This window comes from Sipha flava, unplaced genomic scaffold (genome assembly GCF_003268045.1).
Source record: "Sipha flava isolate LNK unplaced genomic scaffold, YSA_version1 132_pilon_pilon, whole genome shotgun sequence".
In the NCBI taxonomy this organism is placed as follows: Eukaryota; Metazoa; Arthropoda; class Insecta; order Hemiptera; family Aphididae; genus Sipha; species Sipha flava.
The window spans coordinates 413,022-437,847 of record NW_020271758.1 but is presented as its reverse complement, the minus strand read 5'-3'; the positions used below and the strand labels follow the sequence as shown (position 1 = coordinate 437,847).

General features: G+C 39.8%; 1 protein-coding gene across 1 annotated transcript in view; it reads left to right on the top strand.

Moving 5' to 3' along the window:
* LOC112679208 overlaps positions 1-24,820 on the top strand; it is a 51,173-nt gene extending 26,353 nt beyond the window's left edge. Inside the window, exons 3-11 of the mRNA XM_025548913.1 lie at positions 440-622; positions 8,755-8,908; positions 19,368-19,585; positions 20,686-20,822; positions 20,930-21,084; positions 21,883-21,961; positions 22,180-22,342; positions 22,957-23,122; positions 23,513-24,820. Of these exons, the coding sequence (XP_025404698.1) occupies positions 440-622; positions 8,755-8,908; positions 19,368-19,585; positions 20,686-20,822; positions 20,930-21,084; positions 21,883-21,961; positions 22,180-22,342; positions 22,957-23,122; positions 23,513-23,748 (1,491 nt within the window). The 3' untranslated portion in view covers positions 23,749-24,820. The remainder of the gene's footprint in view (positions 1-439; positions 623-8,754; positions 8,909-19,367; positions 19,586-20,685; positions 20,823-20,929; positions 21,085-21,882; positions 21,962-22,179; positions 22,343-22,956; positions 23,123-23,512) is intronic.
* The last annotated feature ends 6 nt before the right edge of the window (positions 24,821-24,826 follow it).

Below are 24,826 nucleotides of genomic sequence, written 5' to 3'. Positions count from 1 at the left end.
CCCCCCCCCCCCCCCCCCCCGGGTGACGAACGACGATGATCGGTTAGTTTACCGCGGCAACGCGCGCGTAACGGCTGCTGGAAACGCATCGGTGCGGCTCGCGTCGGATCATCCGGTGCCTCACCCCCGCGCCGGAGCTTGTCCAATCCGATTAAACGCGTTTCGCCGACGACGACAATGACGTGTCGTACGGCCGGCAACAACGACCCCATGTCGGCGGCGGCGGCGGGGCCAAAGCCCTTTTAGTCGCGCGCGATAAGTCATCCGGAGGATTAACACGCGAAGCTACACTGGCGGCCGTAAAATATAATAACCGAAAAAAACCGCGTTACCGTCCGATCTCCATCGACGATCGTTCATTTACACGCGAATAATGTTAATTACGGATTCGTTTTGTTGCGATTATTTGATATTTTATTTTTTATTTCCGTGCTTGCAGATGCAAGTTATGTGCCAGGAGTCGATTACCACGGAAGGCGGCGTGCTGGTGGGAAGCGGTGCCGGACCGACCGAGCTCTATCCTAACGGCGACGAAGGCGTCGAAGACGTCGGCAGGGAAAACGTGTTCGTGCTCAACGACACCAGGGAAGCGCTGTCTCACGACGGTAGCGAACACAATTCCGTAAGTTTATTAATAATACATGAGATATAGTAAAAATTATGCGGATCGATTGATCGAGCACTAACAAATGAACGCTGTACACGCGATCGGGGTTGAGGGTGGCTTCAGGAACTTGAAAGGAGGAAGGACCGTACCGTGCACGGTACAACTTTGATTGCAATTTAAGAAACCAACCCCTAACAAAGCCAATGCAACAAAATATGCTTTACGATTTACGTACAAATAAAGTGTTGCCTCGTTTATTTCCGTACATAATAACGAATGAATACTATTCGCCATACGCGTTTACATTAAATAATCAATCTATTTTTTTTTTCTTAATATTGAATAATACAGTGTTTCTCAAAAACAAAAACTTCAGGTTGTAGGATGGGAAAAGATTCAATTCCTGCACTGCGCACTATTTAAATTTAGTAAGCCCGCCTAAACATATCCTCAAAGTTTCACCAACCCCAAAAAGTCTAGAGCTTCACGGATCTTCTCGCAGCCATGTCGGTTGTAGTACACTTTCAGACACTTGGGTTTGATGTACTAACAGTAAAAACGACAACAACCGTATACATCCGTTTGTATGTGTTCGTCACTGATAAACAGCGAATAATTATGCTATAATATTGTTGTTTCCTGTTTCTTATTTGTAATTTCGTTATTTTTATTATTCTCAAACCTTAGTTATTTAAGTTGATCCTATGTAAACAATACTGTAATTATTTATTATCTTGTATTCATTAAGTATTATTAGTAAAAAGCCGACTGGCGTTAATTCTAATAAATAAAATATATTCTGCGCCATATGAAATTCGCACCACGCGCACATGCCAAACAATCGTGATAAATCATACGCATGGAGGAAATGACATAAAATCATCATATTGTTACACGTGCATCGATATTCATCCCCAATACCGACAAACTACATTATTGCTACACAACGTATCCGTTTCGGTTTCGCTGAACTATGTGCGCTTTTATTTATTTTATTTTTCCAAGGGTGAGGGGAACGGATATTGACTCCGAGCACATCCAGAAATTTCAAAATGTATATTATACACCGAAACCACTTCAATACGCGCATAATATTTTACGTTTCATGCACCCATCCCATGAATAAATTACGAGAATAAGTAATAATCTAAATGTATAGCGCGTGTAGAGCACTTTCGTTGCGTATAATTGAACGACCGATCGTATTAGGTTTATTATACATTGCAATATAAATTTTTTTTTTATCTCTTCGAACGGAAACAAATGTTTGTTCACCTGACTCATCTCGTTGCTCAAGCTATTGTTTGTACGCGTGTCGATATTATATAATGCCGTTTAAAGTATACGTACTCAAACGTACGGATTATTTTTCAATATTATTTTGTTTCGATCCACGCGTATTATACTAAAGTATTAAAATCGAACAAAATAAACGTTGTTTTATGCAGTTGACGCGCAATGTAATAATAATAACGTTTGCGCAACGATACGCTTGTTCCACGAAGAATAAATAACGCGAAATGCTTATTTACTCCCGTCGAACGCGGAATAAATACTGCGCAGTATTCATTTTCCGGGTACATTACAATAAGCTCTACGGGACGACCTGAAACGTTTAATCCGTAACGTGTGCTTTTTATTAGTTTTTATTATTTTTATCATCCAGTACATTTTCCCGCAATGTTGCGTCGCGGACATATCTCGTTCCGAATAAAAATAGTAATTATAACCTAGAACTAGGATTTCGATGTACTTTGCATTTCTTTCCGAAACTTGCTGTGCGGTGTTAACTGTCACGAATCGGTAGCGTGTACTTTTAAACGAGTATAAGAAACTGTATTTTTTATGTTACCATACCGTACGGTAGAACTCGAACAGCCACTCTCGAGGAACGATAAGCTTTGGTTATTTAACTTAATCGTCAATGTATGATTTATAATCACAGACAGACCGGTGTTTCGGGACAAATTATACGGAAATGATTAAAAAAAAACTTATTTTCGTCGTTTCGTACATCATTGTATTAAATCAGTCCACTTCCTTTCTTACCTAGCGTTGATGGTTAGTATTAACATAGCGCAATGATTCGTTAACGGACCGTTCCAACAACGCACGACCCGAGTGTTATTATAAAACCAAACTTGCACAAAAGTATACTAAGCCTAGCTCGGGACTGACAAAAAACCGTACACAGACCGTGTATACATTCGGCGGTTGTGATTGATCGGATTTTTGCCGTTCGGTCAAAACCGTATGATATGTAAAAAGCCACGCGGATGAATATAAGCTTTGGTTCTTTTTTTTCTTTCCTTTTAATCTGTCGTTCGTATTCGGTTCCGTGACGAAGACATTATATTATGGTGCGTTATCCCAATAAGGGCACTAGCGGATTCGGAATTCATTGGATTGATGGGGTACGGTGATGACGCGATGAAAAGGCTCGATGAAAAGCCGAATTTCGGTAACCCGACCCTATTGTACTGGTACTCGCCGTTGGAGACCTCTCGAGCTTGACCCGCACACGAGCAAATTATATATTATTGCATACGGCCCGTTTCAAGTATCGTAAAAGTAATAATAATAATGATAATATAACATGTAGAAATTAGCAGCAGCAGCAGCGGACGATCGATACAACCCCGATGGACTGAGCCCCATCGAAACGCGGCCCTTTGCCACTCGGGAATGCTACAACGTAATAACTAATAATAATAATAATCTTTGTTGTGCCGTGTGCGGTTCGTTCGGCGTACACCACTACACATTTGTACATTTATTTTATCATGCATAATGTATCGTGTACCAACATCATCATAATCGTGTGATCATGTTATTATTAAACATTGGTATACTAATAACCGTAAAAGCTACGCGTATTATTCTGAACGCAATATTCATGGCGAACAGTTTTCCGCTGTACGAATTTAGAATTTATTTACGTGTGTTTCGCGTACAAGTATTATATCAAATTTGCAAACACATAATATTATAATATCGTCATCATCCTTTACCGTTTTTATTCGGATTCGATAACGCCGCCGCCGTTGGATTATGCGTACCTACGCACACAAAGTCGGGTAAAAAACAAATTAAAATAATGAATAAAAAATCAAATCATGATTAAATAATTATTTTATTAAGAAATAAATAAAAAATAGTAGTAATTTGAAGAAAAAATAATAACAATTCTAAATGGTTTAATTAGTGAATATAATATTGAATTTCCGTTTGGTAAAACGTTAATAACAGTATTATGTCTATAACGTTAGTAATAATAATAAACAATAATTAGTGAACAATATGAAATTTATTTAATCATCCATAACTTTATAATTAATGTGACGCTCTTATAGAAACAATAAAAACATTATAATGAACTGTCAGTGTTGAAAAACCGAATCTGCTGCATAATGTTTCAAAATGAAAATAATCTGAGAACTGCTACGATTGTCAATTAATATTATCTGTTTATATTGAATACTGACTTATTGTGATATAGTTTCATCAATTTGTATAGGTCTTTATTTATAATAATAACAATAATGTGGCGTAGCATTATCGTAGCATTAAGTTGACGGTCAAACAAATAATGACGGAATGCAGAGCAAATTAAAAAAAAAAAAAAATTAAAAGAACATGAAATAGCCGAGAAATCTTTCGATACAATTGGTCCCGAATTCAAACCCGAAAGCATCATCAAATTTCTTAAGCGCATAGAAATATTTAAATAAATATAATTTTAATAATAGCAATTAGTCATAAGTATGCATACAAAGTATTTACGTTAAAAAAAAAAAAAAAACTATGCAAATCGGTCCAATATTACTTCAGATATAACTTGTCAAAAAAATCGCCTCTCCTTTTAATAATGCAATAGGTATGTGGAGCGTAAGGTAACGCTCGAAAATGTTCACGGCCCGAGCGGAAAAATCTGAACGCCGTATAAGACGTTTTCACATAATAAAAAAAAAACAAATGAATGACTTTAATTTCCAATAACCGCGTAATGTGTTATAAATATGGGATACATCGATTTAAATAAGCGTAAACTTTACGTTATTCCGAAATGTACAAGTTAAATATAATTGTACGGAATGACGAATAACGAATTACCAAAAAATGAATAAATTGTTTAGAATAATGAATAAAAAATCAAGAGCAAATAAAACGAAAAATAATCGAATGGTAATAGTTTATTCGAATAATGCCCAACTGTGGGTTTACATAAGAAGGCACGGTAATATTACGTTCGCTCCGTGGTTAGTCCTTCGAGCTTTGGTCACGGGCACCCTAATAGCTTGGGGAAGGAGACTCGTTTCCCGCATAAATCGAGTTATCTACAAGTATTGACATTGTAAAAATGCAGTTGGACGTTTTTTTTTTTTTTTGTAATTCATCATCGACGCGGTGCTGTTTACTTTCGTATTCAACCGACGAGTATTTTCAAAGAGTTGGTTAATTTCAGAAAACGTTCGATTTTGCCTTAGAACAGCAATAAGCTACGTAACCAATTTTTTTCAACGAAGGCGTATCGTAGTCGATTGCGTTGCGACGAACACATTGCGTAGCGATGGAATGAGCGACGTTTTGACCCCCTTGCTAAATATTGCCGGACGAGGAAAATCCTTAATGTGAATGTCCACGTTTTTATACGTTAGTTAATCGGCCTACGGTTCCGCGTCACCGTCGCACCCGTATTATTATATCGTCTTAAGGCTATGCGCGCGTAGGCGTTGTACTTTTTGACCGTTTTAATAACAGCAATATATAAATCAACGAGAACCGTCGTCATTTTTTTCGTTATTTGTACGGTGCCCCACAACTCTGGTCGGTTGTTTGAACAGAACCGACCCCGGTCGCGTTCCTTATCGCGTCGTTTCGTTTTAACAACTGCACACACACACACGCCTTCTACGCGCACTATACACCGAATCGTAAAGCGCGTACACTTAACTACGTCCCACGTTTTTATTATTTTATTTTTTTTTTACACCATATTTTTTTAACACGTGACGCACGTACACAATAATAACGTCCGCGGTGTGCAATAACGTTTGTATTTTATCGTGCACGTTTGCCGTGACGTATATTCGTTCGAACTTGTTAGTTTTATTTTTACTTTCGTCCGCGCCACCCGATTCGCCCGACGTTTCGACCGAATAAAAATTTTTTTTTCTTCTTTCTTTTCTCCCTTCAGATTCGAACCATAATAACACGGCCGGACGAAAGTAGACCGTTCCGGCGAATTGAATTAATTTTCGCACGCGAAAACCCACGACAAAAAAAAACCTTCTTCTCCACTCGCGGTTCCGTAAAAAGGGTCCTCGGCAATACGAGAAACGTCACGACCATAAACCGTCATCGCGATTCCCGTTACAATTTGTTTTAACAATCACGAGGATATGTCGTTTTCGGCGCAGTATACCTTCGATTCGTTCGTATTACGTATCGTATGACTTTATCGAATGTTACACGTTTCTTTATGTTTTCCAATGGAAAATAACTTAAACAGATTCCGGTTCGGTTACTCATTCGAATTTTACGCTCAGCATTTCGTGACGTCTTAAACTTTTTTGTCCGCCTAATGTTACCATGTGTTATTTACAATAATATACGACGGTGAACAGCGTATGTCAATCGGCAACTGCCACAGCTTCCGTCACTCGGTTTTCGATCAGTTAACACAACGGACGTTAAATATACATCATAATCGCACTAATAACCATCGATTATCATTATTTTGTCGGTTCATTAATACCGAATGTTCGTCCGATTATTGTGGAATAACTTCTGAAAGTCGAACTCGATACGATACTGGCCGACGGAATCAACCGAAGGCGCGTACACCGATAAGGAGCTTATCGAGTATTCAGTACATTTGTGCGTGATTTTCACGGTTACTCCACCGCGGCGATTTGAATAAAAATCAACACTTTACCGTCAAACCGCCTCTTCCGTGGCAACAAATGATCGGTAAATCGATACGTTTTCCCCCGCACACGCGTTATTTTAATATTTCAATTAATTTCGCCGCGTTCGATAAGAATCATGTCCCGTCACGGTTCAAAGGAGTTACCTAATTCGATTTTCGGTTTGGACCAAGAAGTCCGCAAATAAAAACGGGCCGTGTTTACATTGCTCGCACGTATATGTGATTTTTTTTCTTCCGCCATCACTTATATTTTTGACACACTTGTTATAAACGTTACAGTTATGTCGGCAATCGCCGCCGATCCATAACCTTGATAAACAAATTTGTTAACAGTGCGTAATACATATTTATATATAGTTTTTAGGGTACGTGCACAGCGTTCCACGTTTCCTGTACGTTTTTTTCCCACCAAATCGCACGTCGTCGTGAAAATAATTTAATCATCATCATATTAATATTATGTGTCAAAAACGTGTGGTTTTTTTTTCTTTCTTCTCGTTTTCTTATAAACTTATAAATTGTATAGACGAATGATAAATATTATTACAACCGATCGATCGATCGCGGTCATGAGAAATACAATCTAGATAAGACGGTGTCCACGTGTAACGTCCCGCGTCCGCCCTCGATCGACCATCAGCATGTCGCATATGGTCAGGGAGAGGGGTATGTATTCGCGAATTTCGGACGAAACTTTTGGCACCGAAACCCAACACACGGTCGTTTTATCGGCACGCCGTTGGTGACCTGAACCCGGGGAAGCGTTAAGATTTTCGCGCCACGATCCCGAACGTTTGCAGCCGGTGACGTACACGATCCGCAGTTGCATCAGTTCGCCCTCCGGCAACCGATTTAAACGTTTTACACGAAACGATTTGCGCGTTCCGGTGGCACTCGGGGTGGACTGGCCAGGGAGGCAAAGAGGCAATCGCCCCATGGGCCCTCGACAGTGTCATATCAATTACCCGTATACATAACGTAATATTAAAATATAATGGTAAAATACCAATCATTCACCATTAGAATATCCTAGTACGGACGGATTGAGCACAGTTAACTAAAAATATTTATTACTTAAAATACAAAATAATAATAGGTCTAGTAAACTCCCCCCGGGCCCCTCGATACCCAGTCCGCACTGAGCGGTACCCCCAGCACGCATACGTTACTAACGTTTCAAACGTCTCGAGGTACCGATTCTCGCGCGATTTCAAGTCCTTCGTTCACCTACGGCTCCCCGTGACCATTAGTTGTCCAGAAACGATTTACGAGCATTGAACGTTGTGCGAACTCGGGCGACAGGACGAAAACATTTCCGGATGAGTGTACTGCACTCGCCGTGTAATAAACGAACGCGTGTTGTACGTGTCGTACACGTAATGTGTAACATTGCACCGCGCATCGTGTAATGACGGTAAATTATACCATTAGCGGAGTTTCGTGGGTGTCCAGTAATCGTTTGGGTGTTTAATTCGTGTCCGAGAAAATTGAAGGGTAATCGCGAATGTAATTCTAGTGAAACGTATCCAGACCTCGTACCGGTCATCTTCCTCCTTCCCCAGCTGGAGTACGAAATCCTGCGTGATTATGATAATATCATCCGTGCAGCAGAATAATTATTATTACTTTTCGCGGTTTCCTCGGAGGAGGTTTTCGCTAACCAAAAAACATTATGGGACGATTGCAATCGACGTTTATTTTGGGTTTTTTTTTTTTTTGTCCCCGTACGGTCCGACTTTGTTTGAGTTGTGAATCATTAACGGTGTGCGTTCAGCTCAACCCCCACCCCCATTATTAACCTCACAGCTTTCTCACTACAATAACAGCTATACGTCTGACGTGAATTTTTAAATACTTAAAATTAGTAAAACGAAATGATGTTTAACTTCGGGGAAGTAAATTTATCTCCATCGCACCGGTCGGTTTCGATATTTTGTATAAAACAAATTTGATTTTGTTTCCTATTAGAAATGTTGGAAATTATTGAAAATGTTTAACTTTCAAAATTATTGTTGAAACTGCTTTGATCGATGCTAAGTATAATGGTAAATTATACCGAGACGGGTTTTTAAAGTTTCCGTACGAGATCACTTAAGTATCGATACTACATTCGTTTTGACGCAAAATGGATGTCATTGCAGTTTTCAATTTCCTCAAACACATTATACCGTATATGAATCTTGTTAATGGTGATATGCTACTTTCTGCTTCTCAGGTGTTGTACGTCGGTGACAGCTACGTGCCGGTCACCACTCAGCTCCGGTCCAGGCCCATATCGCCGGCCGACTCGACCGTACTCGACTGGAGACTACAAACCGTGGAAAGTTGGGATGGCCGGAGGCACGGCAACAACAAGACGCGAGTGCAACGTAAGTATACTGTTTCCGCATCAACTAGGTACCTGTCGGTGAATTTTCCGGCCGTCGAGCGAACACTTCATAACCCGTCGGAAAAGTGCGAGGTATGGTGTAGGAGGGCGATGGCTCTGAATGCGCGATACTCAATTGGTGTGCACGCCGAAACGGACGAATGGCGTTCATATGTATTTTCGAATTTTTGCGGGTCAGGGCCAATAACTTTTGCCACACCCATCCTTGAAACACCAGTCGATTGTAACATTAATAAACACATATCACGCGGTGCACAAAAACAAATGCAAATTAAATCAAATTCATTTTTTTTTTTTTTTTGTTTTTTTGTTTTTCGTAAATCGCGAATCCACTCAAAACGTGGCCATCTTGCGAGACTGTTCGTCCTGATCGGCTGTCGCATTCGTGTAAAACGTCGTAATAGGTGTTTGGTCCCACTGCACACGTTCACCGCGGTAACGGAGCGTCTTTCCGCCTTGACGTAACACTTAATATCGTTGCAACGGGTTACGAAACGTTCTGCGTGCGCGCGTAAAACGACGTTCGTTTATCGGCCCACGTGACTCACCACCACTCGGTGTTCGAATCTGGTCATGATCCGATCATATTTTTGGACTAGTGTACGAGTACCTAACAATCGAATCGATCCAATCGACAGTACAATTTAACATTGCTCGTTCAATAAACGCCGTTTAAGACATTTGACTACCTAAATGCCATCGTAAACGCGAAAACACGTCGAACAATCGGAGAAGGGTTGAACTCCTGGAGTACGTCCTTGGGTCGTAAGCGGGTCGAACCTTCCGAAATAGTACCTTCGTCGCCGTCGTTGCGATACCGTTCGCGGCCGACCGTCGGACGCGTACGCCTTGCGCGTTTCCGCTGCGAACTTGAGACCGGTTTTCCAATCGCGCGTTATTATCGCGTAACGCGCACGTACGTAACGTTACGCATGCCCGCAGAGAGGCCATCGCGATAAGTACTCGGCGAGCGTACGATCCTGTGGCCGCAGGCTCGGACGATACAACGATCGTTATCGTGTCCATCAGTAGCACTTTCACGTTTTTTTTTCGACTTTTCTTTCACTTTCGAGCGCCGACAAAGGGTTGCCGATTTCCGGCGGAAACGCGGCTCGTGGTTTTGTTCGACGAATCGCGTAGAAAACGCTGCTGGTTAGGTTAGGATGCGGTGTGCGCGGAGAATTTTTCCGTTGCATAGGGTTTCGTTTCGGCGCACACAACGTCCCGTACGATCCCGTGCGGACCGATAACGCGAAAAGGGGGTTCGACGGGTCCGACCGTGATCGATCTCTTCGCGTTCTTCTACGTTCCGTAGTGTACACGTCTTTCGACGCCCGCGTATTGTGTGCACTTTAATGATACGGGTAAATCTTGAAATCCGAACGAATTTTGAAATCAAAACGTACGCGACAGAACGGTCCGATGCGATCCTTCAGATCGTTGACATTGAAGTAAGCGGTATAAAAATATACGAATCGTCGACGGAAAAACATTTTTAAAAAAAAATTTTAATAAATGATAAGTAAAATCAAAGCACGTAAATGATTTTAATTTTTTTTCTTATACATCAAACGGAAAATTGAACGACGGCGAATTTTTTTTTCTCCCATGCCGAACGCGCAACTCCGTCTGGTACATTTAATATCTTATGTTCGTCGCGTATCATATATTATTGTTATTATTATTATACAGTTTACACGAAACGAGAAGAATAAGAAGAAAAAAAAAAATCACCGGTTCGATTCAGTTATTCTACGCGTTATTAACCGCAAAATCACCATGACTGCTCGATAAAATTTCCCTTCGACTACGGTATACCATTACACCTGTGTAGACATACAGCGTATAACAATTTTACGTATGAATTCCACTGGCTCCGCTGCCGTAATCTTTTCAAGTTGTACGGATCAACAAAACATTTATCTACGTATGGTCTACGTAGGCCCGTCGTTAGATATTTTTCGTCCTAGAGCGAAAAATCGCATTGTCGCTGTTCACTGAAGACGTAAAAAATCGAAATAACATAAGCTGCAATCGTTCGCGGTGAACCAGCGGAGCTAAGACGATAACAACTATTAATAATATAATATAATTGTCGTCCGTTGTCGATGTTGATCTAATTTTGCCGCTTCGATTTCTTTAGAGCCGAATGCCGCCCGAAAGCGTCGTATGATCGCGCCTTAATGACATCACTAAGTAATTATTTACGTACGATTATAAGGAAAAAATTTATTCTACACACTTTTTATTTTGATTTCACTCGTATTCCTGTGAAAACACGCAATTTATCCAACGAAAAATACATTATTAAACATTCAATCGGTTTTACGCATTTAAACATCTTCTTTTCACACATTAAACATTGTACTAAAACTGTCTGTTACGCTGGCGAGTTATATAAATCATTCATTGCGTTGTTTTTCGAGCTTCACGAGATAAGTGAAAAACCTTTACTTTTCGTTCGATTTGAACGGCACATTTTGAACTCGTACCCAACCACGGACTCCTTGTTGGGAACCACTGGTATACATTACCTGTGACGTTACGCAGCAAAACAGTTTTTGCGTCTCCGAATGCAGAAGGATCACTGATTACTACAGATTAGCTCGTCGAATACATGTAAATGCATGTATATGAATGTACGTGTGCAAATGTAAAACTGCACGTGTAATTGTATGTTCAATGTTTGAAATTCCCGTATAAAATTCGTCGTGCCGGCATGCTTTGCGCCGGTTTTCAGTACATTATTGTCGTTTCTACTGTAGCCGCTGCTGTGTTTGCGACTGCGGAAAGGAAACAAAAGAACTTGGGACCGACCACCGCATTAGATAATCATTACAGCGACGTTGACGAGTTAATTCCCCAGTCACGTGCGTTGTAAAAAATGAAATATAAAGAACAATTCTACGCACACGCGCGTACACGCATGTACGAGTATATTAACATTGCCCTTATCGATGATGCACAGTCGGTTTACTCGGTTTTTATTTGTAGTAATAAGCTGCTTACTTCGTACGTTCGTTAATACGTGTCGGGTCGAGAAACGAAGACGGAGAAAAAAGATTAGCGCTCTTAGGGTAAATATACGGCGTATAAATTGTGCGCACATCCACGCCGTCAGCAGCCGTCTCGCGGCGGTTCTTGCAACGTTTAGCAGCAGTAGTAGTAGTAGTAGTACGACCCGTCGTGTATTCTTTACCAGCGATTGATCCGTTACGGGAGGGAGAAAGAATAAAAGAACACGAATGAACATGTTATACACACATTTATTATATTCCTGCATCGAAAATCGGCGGATTTCGGTACGTTCTGCGTTTGACAGCTTTATGTCACCGAAACGTTCCGACGCACGCGCAATACTACACATTGTACGTACATTGTATAGGGACGTCGTGCAAACGAGTAGAAGACGCCGATGACAATAATATCAACAATAATAGTAATAATAATAATTATAATATTGACAGCGCCACCACGCGCGTGTGTGTGTGTGTGTGTGTGTGTGTGTGTGTGTGTGTGTGTGTGCAACGTGTGTGCATAACGCGTATAACATCTATTATTATTCATTGTGTGTAAAATGTATCGCGTCATCGTAATACGTGCGCGTGTGCGTGCATATATATGCATCGTCATCGTCACCGAAATGCATGTTTAATTTTCGCGTAAAACGTCCGTCGTTTTCAATATTTGTGAACCGATTTCGACGAAACGCGCTCGGCGGCGGCGGCTTCGGGGAACGGTGGAAGTGGCGGGCAAGGTGGGACCGTGAAATTCGTACTCGTTTATTAACAGTCCGCTATTGAAAGGAATTAATGGACCATAAAGTATTATTTTTAAGTCTCCCACGGGGTCCACAACCGCAATTTGTTATTATTCGCCGTCGCAGCCGTCGCGCGGTCAACGGGTACGTTACGGCGCGGAATGTACGCGCGCGCGTACGATATCACAACGTCTCCTGGCGCGCGTATCCCTGATAAATACGTTCGTACCGTACGCGAGACGGGTCATTTCGGACCGCTTCTTCGGTCCCGGTCTTCAACCGGTTTGGTCACCGGTCATCAGTTTACCGAACGGGATAAATCCGCTCCATCTCAACGATAAAAGAAAAAACAAACGCGTTTCATCGATAAAAGCTAAATTATTGTTCGCTCAAATTTTATTGATCGGAAACAATTTGAAAATTATTTACGAAAACGCTGGGCCTGTTAATCGGAGCTAAGCGCGGCGAAATCCCCGTTCGCCCTGCCCCGATAACGCGTGCACTGCGATTATTTGAAAACCCGATATCGAAAATAGTACAATAAAAATGTGTATTCATTTACAATATTAACATACGCGTAAATTTAGGAAATCGATATCATGTTAATTTACATATAATACGCATAACATGATTATTATTGTAACGTTTCGACCAAACGGACATCCTAAATTCGATCAGGCATTCGGGACAGGTTCGTTGTGTATAACTTCTGGAAAGAGTGTACATTTTTTTTTAATCGATTCGATTTTTTATACCTTATCGCTATTCAATTTCATACTTGTAGTACGTACCTATATACATATTTCTGTTTATCGTGTGTTATGGAATGATGAGAATGAAAAAAAAAAACGTAATCAATTAAACACAAATCGCGATCTAAATGTTTTTTTTCCCGCCATCTCGCTAATTGATATCACGTCCGCAAAAATTTCTGTTGTCCTCAATTCGGTTTCCGCTCGAGTATTCCGAGAACAGCAGTCGGCGCACACGATGGAACACAATGCGTTATTGTTATTATTATTAACGTTACGATTATTGTTGCAATGATTTTGAGACGAAAAACGCACGTGTCCGGTACGGCCAACGGTTTATTTCGTGAGAAATACTTAAATCATAATAATGTACATAAAACATACTATATTACACGATAACGTACGACGCGTAGTGGTGATTCGCAGCGAAATCATTGCTGTAAGTTCGCGTCCGTTCGAGATGTTTTCGATTCGATATTATTCGAGAAACATCGTAGTCGCACATAGGTGCACAGGTACGCGACAGTCGGATTGTTACGCGGTGTTCGCGATTGTTCCACCTGCTAACGGGATCGAATCGAACGATGTACTGCATCCAGTTGCGAACAGTTGGAAATCAGTTACAAAAATTATTGTCGCTTTACTAAACAACTGCGTTGATGACAGCAGCAACAGCAGCATTGATTACCGATGGATCATTTCATACCAATTTAGTAGTCGTGCATCGAGAGTTATGGAACCGCAGTCAGGTGTTTTTTTTTTCTTCGTTATTCCGCATAAACCCGATCGATAATTCGATATTTTTTTTATTTTATATTTTTTCTTCGTCCGGCGGAACGCGATTCCATCAGTATTCCATTTTAATGTAAACCATGTACACCATTTTAGCGTCCGTCAAACGTCAATCATTGTGCACAAATTATCTCGTTTAATTTGCCAAAATAACTGCCCGTATAAATGAATATTTAGTACGTCCTAGTTGGAAATTAAATAGCGAGATATATTAAACCGTCTCGTGTCGATGAATTTTGTTAGAAAATAAAAATGAGAAACATGATATATTTATTCGTCCGAACAAACTGCCGTTATATTATTGTTGTGAATCGCACTTGAATTGGAGGAAAAAATACCAATAATTGCAGATAGATGGTTTAACACGTGGTCCATCGGATTGGTTATAATATTATGGAGAGTGGACTGCGAAAAAAACCCTTATGAGCACGTATCAACACGTATCAAAATATAATAACAAATTAAGTTTTTGGGAAAAAAAAAAAAATGTAATAATAATGGTAATAGTAAAGAAAAACTCTAAACGCGTCTACGTGTTTTCATTTTTTTTTTTTACCGTAACACCGATGAGTAGTCATTATATTTTCGATCAGATGTGTCTGCATTTCAATCCATGTTACTCACACCGGTCAGCAACGCGTAATGTTATGCAGGTCGTTTCTTGAGTATTAACCAATTTCAGTATCCCCGACGATAACACGGGCAGAATTTTAATATTTTTACCAACGCACGGAACATCACATTTACTAAGTACTCGTGAAATGTCCTACTTAACGATGAATTAATGTGTGACCGAGAAGTTTGCACCAGTCGCGCTGAAAACATTTTCCATAGCATACAATCGATAATGAAAACCATGGTCTTTAGATGTTCACATCACCGCGGTATTTAAAAACATTAAAATAGGAAGACGGTTCTCTAGCCGCGACTTGTCGACCGACAAAACCGAAACGCATACGACGTCGTGTCGTCCACGAAATCGTTGACATTCAATTTGAATCGTCCGATCACCGTATAAGCCTCGGTAAACGTGAAAAACGTAAAGTAACTGCAACCGCTTCACCTGAAAAAATCCACCTGCGCATGTAAACACGTCGTTACATTGCGGTATTGTAACCAGAGCCATGACTAGGGCGAGCGAGGCACCTGAAGCTGGGGGGCGTGAAATCATTAAACAATTAATTTATTTTAAGAAATGTTATTTCTTGTTTCGCTTGGAAACCCGATTACAATTTTTCAGATTTTTCCGAATCGTATTATACATATTGAAAACTGTGAGTGCGACAACCCTACGGCCTAGGGGGCGCGTTGTTTCAGTTCTGGCTCGGTATAAAAAATGGTTCCGAATCGCGCGGTCCGCACATCGTTTCGTCCGGCGGATCCGTTGATCCGTCTATTCCGGATGCCAATCGCACCGTAACGGGCGACATTACCGCGGGAAACCATACGACCGAGTCGGGTTCACCGGCGATCAATTACGGTGCGACGATACCGCGCCGGGAAGTAGCATCGTCCTTCTCGCGAATTCGACTTTGATGCCGCATCGCCGCGACCATTGTGTGCGAGCGCGGACGTACGCAATAAACGGTCTATCATTATTTAATATCATTGTTATTACGAACATCGGATCTTGATGACGACCGTAAGAGGTTCGGTGGTAATAACCGCGCGTCCCGAATTTGGAAACGACGTGACGTGCGGGGGCAGAGAAGGACCGGACGACAATGCGGTCGTTAATACGAAACGCTATTAGACATTGTAAATTGAACGCGCCAACTGTTGAACTCGGAACGAGCGTATATAATACTGTGATGTAATGTACACCATCTAAAACAATGTTCGGTTTTTTTTTTTTTTCTACTTCCTTTTATTTTAAATCACCCTAATACGGGGTATCGTGCGATTTCCCAACTACGCGCATCTCAGTCGAATGCGGAGACGATCGAAATCGTATTATTACAATACGCGATCGTGTATACATCGAACCAATAATGTCGAATCGGATGTAAAATCATGGTTTTGACTTACAAAATCGAATGCGTCGACGATTTTCCGGTACTTTTGGAGATGACCGAACAATAACTACAGACAAACACGATATGCGTATTCATAATTTATTACATCGTATACCGGAATAATAATTTTACAATAAATATTTCTATATGTAAAATATGTTTACCGATATTTCGGAATCACAAGTTTTTTTTTTTTGTTTTTTTAAGGTTATCTTTTGACTAGATAGGTTCGTAAATTATAAATACTATTATGCAAAACAACCTAATATTACATAGTTAAAAGAAATGTATGAGAAACGAAATTATTTCAATAGCTACTGAATTAATAAAAGAAACAATTTTTTCTTACAACCATGTATATTTATTGCTGTAAATATACCTAAAACTCTTTTAAAAATTATATTTATTTTTCAACATTTATTTTTTATTTTTTTATTTTGTATTATTCTATTAGTATAGAAATCATTAAAACGTTGAACCAAACTTTTAAATTTTACCGACAACCGTTTGAGTCAGAAAATATTTTAACTACACGAAAAATGTTTGGTTGTGTATACTACACAACATACGACGAGTGTTGCATAATTTGATAGATAGACGATTTATTTGTCAAATTCGATAGCGAGTATATGACATATAATTTAACTTTATAAAGTGTGAAATTTTTAAAGTTAAATTTAAAAACACCCAAACGGTAAATTATATGAATAATTTATTACGAAGTTGGTTAGAGCAAATCAAATTCTACGAAACACCGACTATATTATAATATAATATTATTATTATCATATTTTGTTCGGTAATTTTATTAAAATCTGTATGAATAAAAAGCAACCCAGAGCGTACTGGTCTGGTAAACTTTCTGTCTGTGTATCAAAGTTAAAATAGTAATTAAAATTTGAATCCCCAGCCAGTAAAAGAGGATTTGTTTATAACTTTTGCACATCTAATTAAACCTATCGAAAACATTGCAAGTCTGATAATTTAGGTCACGGACAAAAAAAATAATAATGAGGTAAAAGAAAGAAAATAATCTATGGCCAATATAAGAGTTGGTGAAACGCCGAGCATTAGTCTTGTCAAATAATAAAAATAATCCAACGTGTGTTCGTATATACATAGTTAAGTCATATTTTTTTATTTTTATTATTATTATTTTTTGTTTCATTTCGATGATTAAAATATTCGCATTAATTATACGAATCGGTCACACCGGGCAAAAAAAAAAACTGCAGACCATACTAATTCGTCGGCCGATGAATCTACATAATGAATAACAGACGCGTAAAGTAATTGCAACAATTAATCCGTAATCGTATTTCAACCGTGTTACACGTATAACCTGTAAACACAAACTTATGTTGTTTTATATTATTAACTTACCCTAATTGGTGATCATTACACTTATTATATTAGTCTCATCAATAATTTAACTATTTCTTGCGTTCGGCTCCGAACTGTTGTCCGTACAAATCTCTTCGTACCCGTCTATTATCGTAACAATTTTTTATTTCGCGATGTACATATTTGTACCATATTTTATCCCTGTGTATGTTACCGGAAAAGATGAAAATTCAAGAAATTGTCAGTATATCCTAGTCATTGTTGACAATGACTGGAAATGTTAGGTAATGTTGGATATTTCGTAGTTTTATCAACATTTCCGTATTATATTTGGCAATTTTATAAATCCTAATCGAAAAAAATATCAACACCGCGCTTTATCGGTGATCGATCTGATTATGAAACATGGCTATCTATACTATTACTTATTAGTATATAATATGGTAAACCCTGTTTTATGTTCTCATTTTTATTGCTCATAACTTATAATAAAATTGGCTATACAGAATTATCGTAGCTGGTATTATTATAGTCACATCCCGCAAGTGACTGTACAGTACTGTTTGTGCATTGAAGTAGTGACAGTAGTAACGTGTAATAACATTGTGTAATAACATTGTTCTTTTTTTCAACAATCTGTTTAAAAATGGATTTAAATGAAATGTTATCATCAATTCCTTCTTTTATTAGGAATTGTCATCAATGACTAGTTATTGACGTTAAGTTCTTACTAAATCAGGTATTATCGCTATTAATTAGTCATTGTCAACACTGACTGAATGTCATATTTTCCGGTAACATATATATAAATATGCGAATATGGAATCTTTGTCACGTATGTTCTTCGAAATCACGGTTCCGATTATCTCGAATTTTTTTTATTTTAATTTTTTTTTTTAACGAAAGAGTACATTGTGGGTCTGGTTTTAAGCTTGATATAAATTCTAAAAGTTGAATAATTAATTATTTATTTATAATCGTTTTTTATTTTAATATCCCACGGCGCAGTGCGGCAAGAAAAACATAGGCGTGTGTGAATGTGCTCGCCACTCGTCGCCGGCTATCGCTGCCATACCGATACTTAATATAGGTGACGTTTTTTCGTTGGGCATACATTTTGTCCGATAAAATAATTAGATAAGAACACGTTTTCAAACGGCGTATGTTACAATAGGAAATATGAATTCAAAACGTAAGTGTTTTCGTACGGTAAAATAGTCAAAGGTATCTTCAGGTCTTCGCTGTTCAAAAGGAAAAGTTTTTTTGAAAGAAATTACAGATCCGATCGACCTGAACCATTGAAATATCTCTTAAATTGTTTTCATAAAGATTAAAAACATTTTATGATTCGTGTGTAGAATTTGGCTTTTCAAAGTACACCGTTTGGCGCAACGAAATCTAGGCACGGAAACTCTATGTCGACATTTAAAGTTTAAAGTCAAGCTTACCATTTGGCTGGTTCTCTATTACCTAGTTATCTGGGAGAACTAAAGTTTTTACAAAAATATATTTCAAGCACTAATCTGTTTTTCTCAATATTTATCAAAAAATATTGTATGATTTATTATAATGTAATCAACAAAACGACGATTATGATTTTTATTTTCTTTGTGCTTAGTCACCTAATCTAACGAAATGATAGGTATTTATTTCCACGGGCGAAGCCGAGTGATTCAGCTAGTATTTATACATTCTTTCACCCAACAGGACAACGGCTTATAACGAAAATAATAATATCGATAATGATAATTAAACCTTTTTTTTGACCAATTGCAGATATCGAAGCCGAGTGCCAAGACGATTACATGAAAATCCGTATCGGTTTCAATGGCTCGTTCGGCGGTCTGCTTTACTCGTCCGGTTACTCGTACGACCCGGACTGCGTGTACATCAACGGCACCGGACGCGATTACTACGAGTTCTACATACAGCTAAACAGGTGCGGCACGTTGGGCAAGAACTCCAGACAAGAAGACGCCAGGAAGAACCCCGCGGTGAGTTTCTCGCGCTCGAGACAAGACGACCGACGCGGTCTTTTTAATTATATATTATAGGCGCACCGGCTTGGCGCGAAGTCGCCCGGAGGGAATATCCGTCTGGTGGTCGAAGGACGTGGTTTTTGAAAAGTGCTAGGGGTAGGTAGAGGGGGTAGGGGTTTGGAAATCGATTTTGTCGACCTCGGTAACGCTGCCGCTGGTGCTCCGATCGGGTCGAACGAACGAATAAAATCGTCCGACTCGATATAGTGGCAATACGTAGACGGCGATAATTGAGACGGAAGAGTAGCGCGTCGTGGCCGGAGTACACGAGGTATGTTTATTTGCGTGCCGCATTTTTTATCGCATTTGAAGGAAAAAACATCCGATTTTTAACGAAATAAACACTCCGCGATAAGACGCTCTGTAATAACATTATGCCGCCCATCATAACGTAAAACTCGTCGGGTGAAAAATGATTTCCTTTCGTTTTCGAACACGATAATATAATCATAAATCGTTTATATTAGCAGTACGGACGCCGTCGTTCTGCAATACGGCTGTAATACGATTTTTCCTTTTCGTCTTCGCCGGCAACGCGTAATTAAATCGCGGAACGATGAAAACAACTGCAACAACAACAATAATAATACCAAATAATAGCAAAAATAACCGATTCGAAACCCATTGGCTGCGACCGGAATCGAGACGCGTGAACCGCGGGAAATGCGGAATGCCGATTGTTGGCTGACCGGCGGAGGCAACGAAACATTATTCGGTTCGGTACGATGTTTGTTACGGTTCTTATTGGCTGGTACAGAAACAACTCGTTTTACCGAGAAAAACGCGAGTTCGCATTCAACCCTCCGCCGGATTACGGTGGCGAAACTTGAAGGGTGACATATTTCACACGGGACCGAAAAAGGTTTTGCGTCTTTTCGGCAGGGGTTGGGGTTGTTGCGGTTTATTGCCGAGGGCCTGTGGCGGGACACTTAATCCAGCCCCGAGTTTGCACAGCGCGCAGCAGCACGAGGGCTATTGCAATATTATTGGTTTCCAAATAATTATTTTTACAATCACGACTGACAGTGCCGTTTTGTTTGTTTCCCCCCCATCAGAAAAATCTCATGTGGAACACCGTCACCGTCCAGTACAATCCGCTGATCGAAGAGGAATGGGACGAGCACTTCAAGGTGACGTGTGAATACGGTTACGATTTCTGGAAGACCGTGACGTTTCCGTTTTTAGACGTCGAGTACGTATAAAATACAATATATATCATGTATATATATCATTGCGTTTCGGCGATAAAAACGCGAATATGTACATCGTAACGTTCTAATTTTTGGCGTTCTTTTACAGGGTGGCCACGGGTAATCCGGTTGTTTTCACGCTCTCGCCGCCCGAGTGTTATATGGAAATACGATACGGATACGGAACCACGGGCAACCGGGTGGGCGGACCTGTACGCGTCGGAGACCCGTTGACGTTGATCATCTATATGAGGAGCAAATACGGTAACTATCGTTGTAACATACGACCGTACAAGAGTTCGGCCACCGTAGCGCAACATGGCCGTCGCGTTTTGCCGAAAAAAAAAGCACCCATTTCGGTTTTTTTCCCGAATCGACAACACATCATTCCCTATCGGTTTAAAAGTCCCTCGACGATGCTGCGGTGATAACGTAATTATAGACCGGCGTTTCCCAAACTTTTTCTCTGCCGGACTCTACCTTTAGAGTAAATAAAAATGATCCTTTTAATACAAATAAGAATTAAAAACAATAATAAACAATAATGCTAAATCGATTGTTTCATTTTCTTAACCAAATGCACATATTTTTATGATAATTATTGATAAACCAACGTCCGCATCTAGTCTTGACTGCTTCACAACGATAACTATTTCTTACATGTATTGCGTTTATTATCAAAAGTATTTCCCGTGTTATACGAATATTACATCGGTATTTTCGTTTTTATAGATTGGTACTCTGTATATTTTTAATTTACGTTCACTGTTATAACCCGTAATATTGACCGTCGTCGTCGGTTTGTTACGCTCACAACAATACCGTCGTGCAACAATATTGCATACCACCGTTCGCCTTCAAATCGGTCCGAAATGTCCGATAGCTTCGATAGCGTTCAAAACATTACGCACCAATATAATATATTATATGAAATACATTTTCTAACATGAACTATAATATTTCAACATGAAACTCGACGGTTAATAGTGATAAAACAATGTTTTTACAACATTTTGATATTTTTCTTGCGTTATATTAACACTGGATCTCGTGTGATTGCAGACGGATTTGATATCGTGGTTAACGATTGTTACGCGCATAACGGAGCCCAAAAGAAGATCCAATTGATTGATCAATACGGGTGAGCATAACTTTATCATAACAAACGGTTAGACGTCTGGTGTTCACGTGTGTTTTACCGGAAATGTTTGTCAATCTCTTGATGAACGGTTCCAGCAGTTGTACTTCTTCGAGCATAGTAGTCCCTCGACGTGTTACCGCTACATGATAATTTTGATTAAATAAACTATTAAATCCAACCTATTTCATTACTAACACGAGTCGTTCTCGCGTTTTCAGATGTCCTGTCGACGACAAGCTCATCAGCCGTTTCAGAGGATCGTGGAGCGAGAGTCAAGTGTTCGAGACCCAAGTGTTTGCCTACATGAAAACATTCAGATTCACCGGATCGCCGGCACTATACATCGAATGCGATGTCCGTATGTGTCACGGAAGATGTCCGGTAAGTCCATCGCTTTCGCAATCATAACTGAACCATGCCGTATAATCTGTTCGCTTACATATTGGAAGTTAACGAAATCGTAACTACAGAACGTCTCGTTCGATTTCTGTATTTTTTTTTTCTAAACTCATAATGATTAGAATTTGATTATGAAAGCGCATTCGATTCGAGTAATATTTTTCAATAATTTTAGAGCAATATATTATTTCTGAAAGTTTTTGGACTTTTAAGCCCGTCATAACTCAACGTAATCTTATTAACATTTACGAGAAAATATTAAAAAATAAATACCTGATCGCGTTTTCAATATTGAAATCAAACATATTTTACTTCGACTAACTGGTTTTTTTCTCAACAACATGGAAATTAACCTTTTCTATCATAATTTTGTAAAATTACAAACCACAGATACGTATTATTGTCTCGTAAGCGCATTTTCATTACATTTCAACCATACAACAATATTCTTTATGTACATCATCCCAAATTAATTTTTTGTCGTTGAATTTTGAGTTGTATCGATATAATCTATTTTGATAAGGTCTTACATATACTTAGCAAAACCTTAGTGACCTGAGAATTATGCATTTTTATTTTTTTTTTATTCACTACAGAGTCAACCGTGCCACTGGAGGAACGCAAAGAGCGTATCGAAACGGTCCACTGACGTGGAAGTGGCTACAACCCCGGCGGCCCTCTCACAGAACATCAACTTATTCCAATCGTTAAGAGTGCTCCAAGAAGGCGAAAACGGCGAAGACGCTAGCGCACTGAGCAACAGTAAGTGTGACTATAACCGTTCGTTTTTACCTTCTCGATTAGTAATGTACTTCTGTGGAGTATAGTACTACGGAAATACGAGCTGATCGGTTCGAGTTCTAGAAACATAATGCTTTTTATAATCACGGGATCTTATTGCAATATAAAAACGAAACCGTGTACATAAATATTGTTTTCATTTGAATGCGCAAAGAACGGAATTGGAAGTTTTTCGCGCATAAGAAAACCAAAACCAACCAGACCGTTCTGGTAAAAGGTAACGAGTAATATCGCGACGTTCTCCGTTCTCCAGCGTCACGAACGATTCACGTTAAGATCCGGTTCGATCGTCCACTGCGCACGTATTTTCGGGACCGCAAATAACATTTAGTAATTGTTCAATGTTTCCAGGGACCACCGGGTACTATACCGACAACAGTCAAAATTCTGTGTGCGTGCGGTCCGGTTTGCTGGCCGGACTACTAGCGCTCGCCTCCACCGTCCTGTGCTTCCTGAGCTTGGCGCTGACGGTCATGTGCTACCGGTCCAAACGGCTGGTCAAGGGCTGCGGCGACGATCCAGCGCATCACGTGATCACTGGCGCACCAGCGAGATGTTTCCTGACGCATAAGGGCCGAATAAATTAACGACAACCGCAGTGCAGACTCGCGGGGAGGGGGGAATCTACTATTACGTACAACATTTAGGTACAAACCAGTCTATAAACTCTCACTCGTGTGGAACATTTTCCGTTTTTTTTTCTTCTAATTATTATATTATTAGTGTTAATTATTTTCTCCCGTTCGAAGTACATCACATATGTGTAAACCGTCCGCGTTCAACGACGTGGACGATTAGAGCTGTGTTTGTATATTCTTTGTAATAATCACGATCGCGTACAGACAGAATGATTCGCATTCGCGGTGCGGACATTTCCAAAGATGCGCGTCTTAGAGTGTCAACAACACGTAAGAAGTGCTATACGGGCCCTGCAGGCTTTCATTATGAGACAACGGCATAATTTTAGTGCACAACAACGCACATCGCGGTCGTACATCGTCCCCAAGAAAGGTTCGTCCGATGAATAATACTCGATCTGTCTGTGCGAGAAATCCCGTCACGCGATCTTTCCCGTACTACGTCTCATTCCCTCGTACCTATAAATATATATATATATATATATAAACGATACATTTTACAAGTTAGGTTAAATTAAATAACATAACTACTGTACGAGCTGAAATCGATACGAATAGTCTTTGTGTGTATTTTAATTTTAAACTATAATTATTTTTATTATTATTATTATTATTTAAGAAGTGAATAAATAAATAAAAAAAAAAACAAAAATAAATGGGCCATAATAAATAGAAGAAGACAAAAAATAAATGAAATAAAACAATCAACTGTGTTCGCCAACGAACTAGGTGTAGAGCGTACGCGGTGGGATCAGGATGTACCGACGGGACCGAATCCCGGCCGACACGATCGATCGTCCGTCGTCGTGCGAATACCGCACACCGTTGCGTGTCAATCCGTCGGTCGTTTTTTTTTTTTTTCTACGATTTTCTATTTTTCTATTTTTTCTCTGTCGGCGTAGAGAGACAAGCGCCCGTGCAGCGATCGACGTTCGGTCGACGGTTCGGCGGCCGGGGGCGGTCCGCGGGACCGCACGTCACGCGCCGTCCGTCCACCGCACGTCCAGGCCCGCAGCCGCCGTGCACG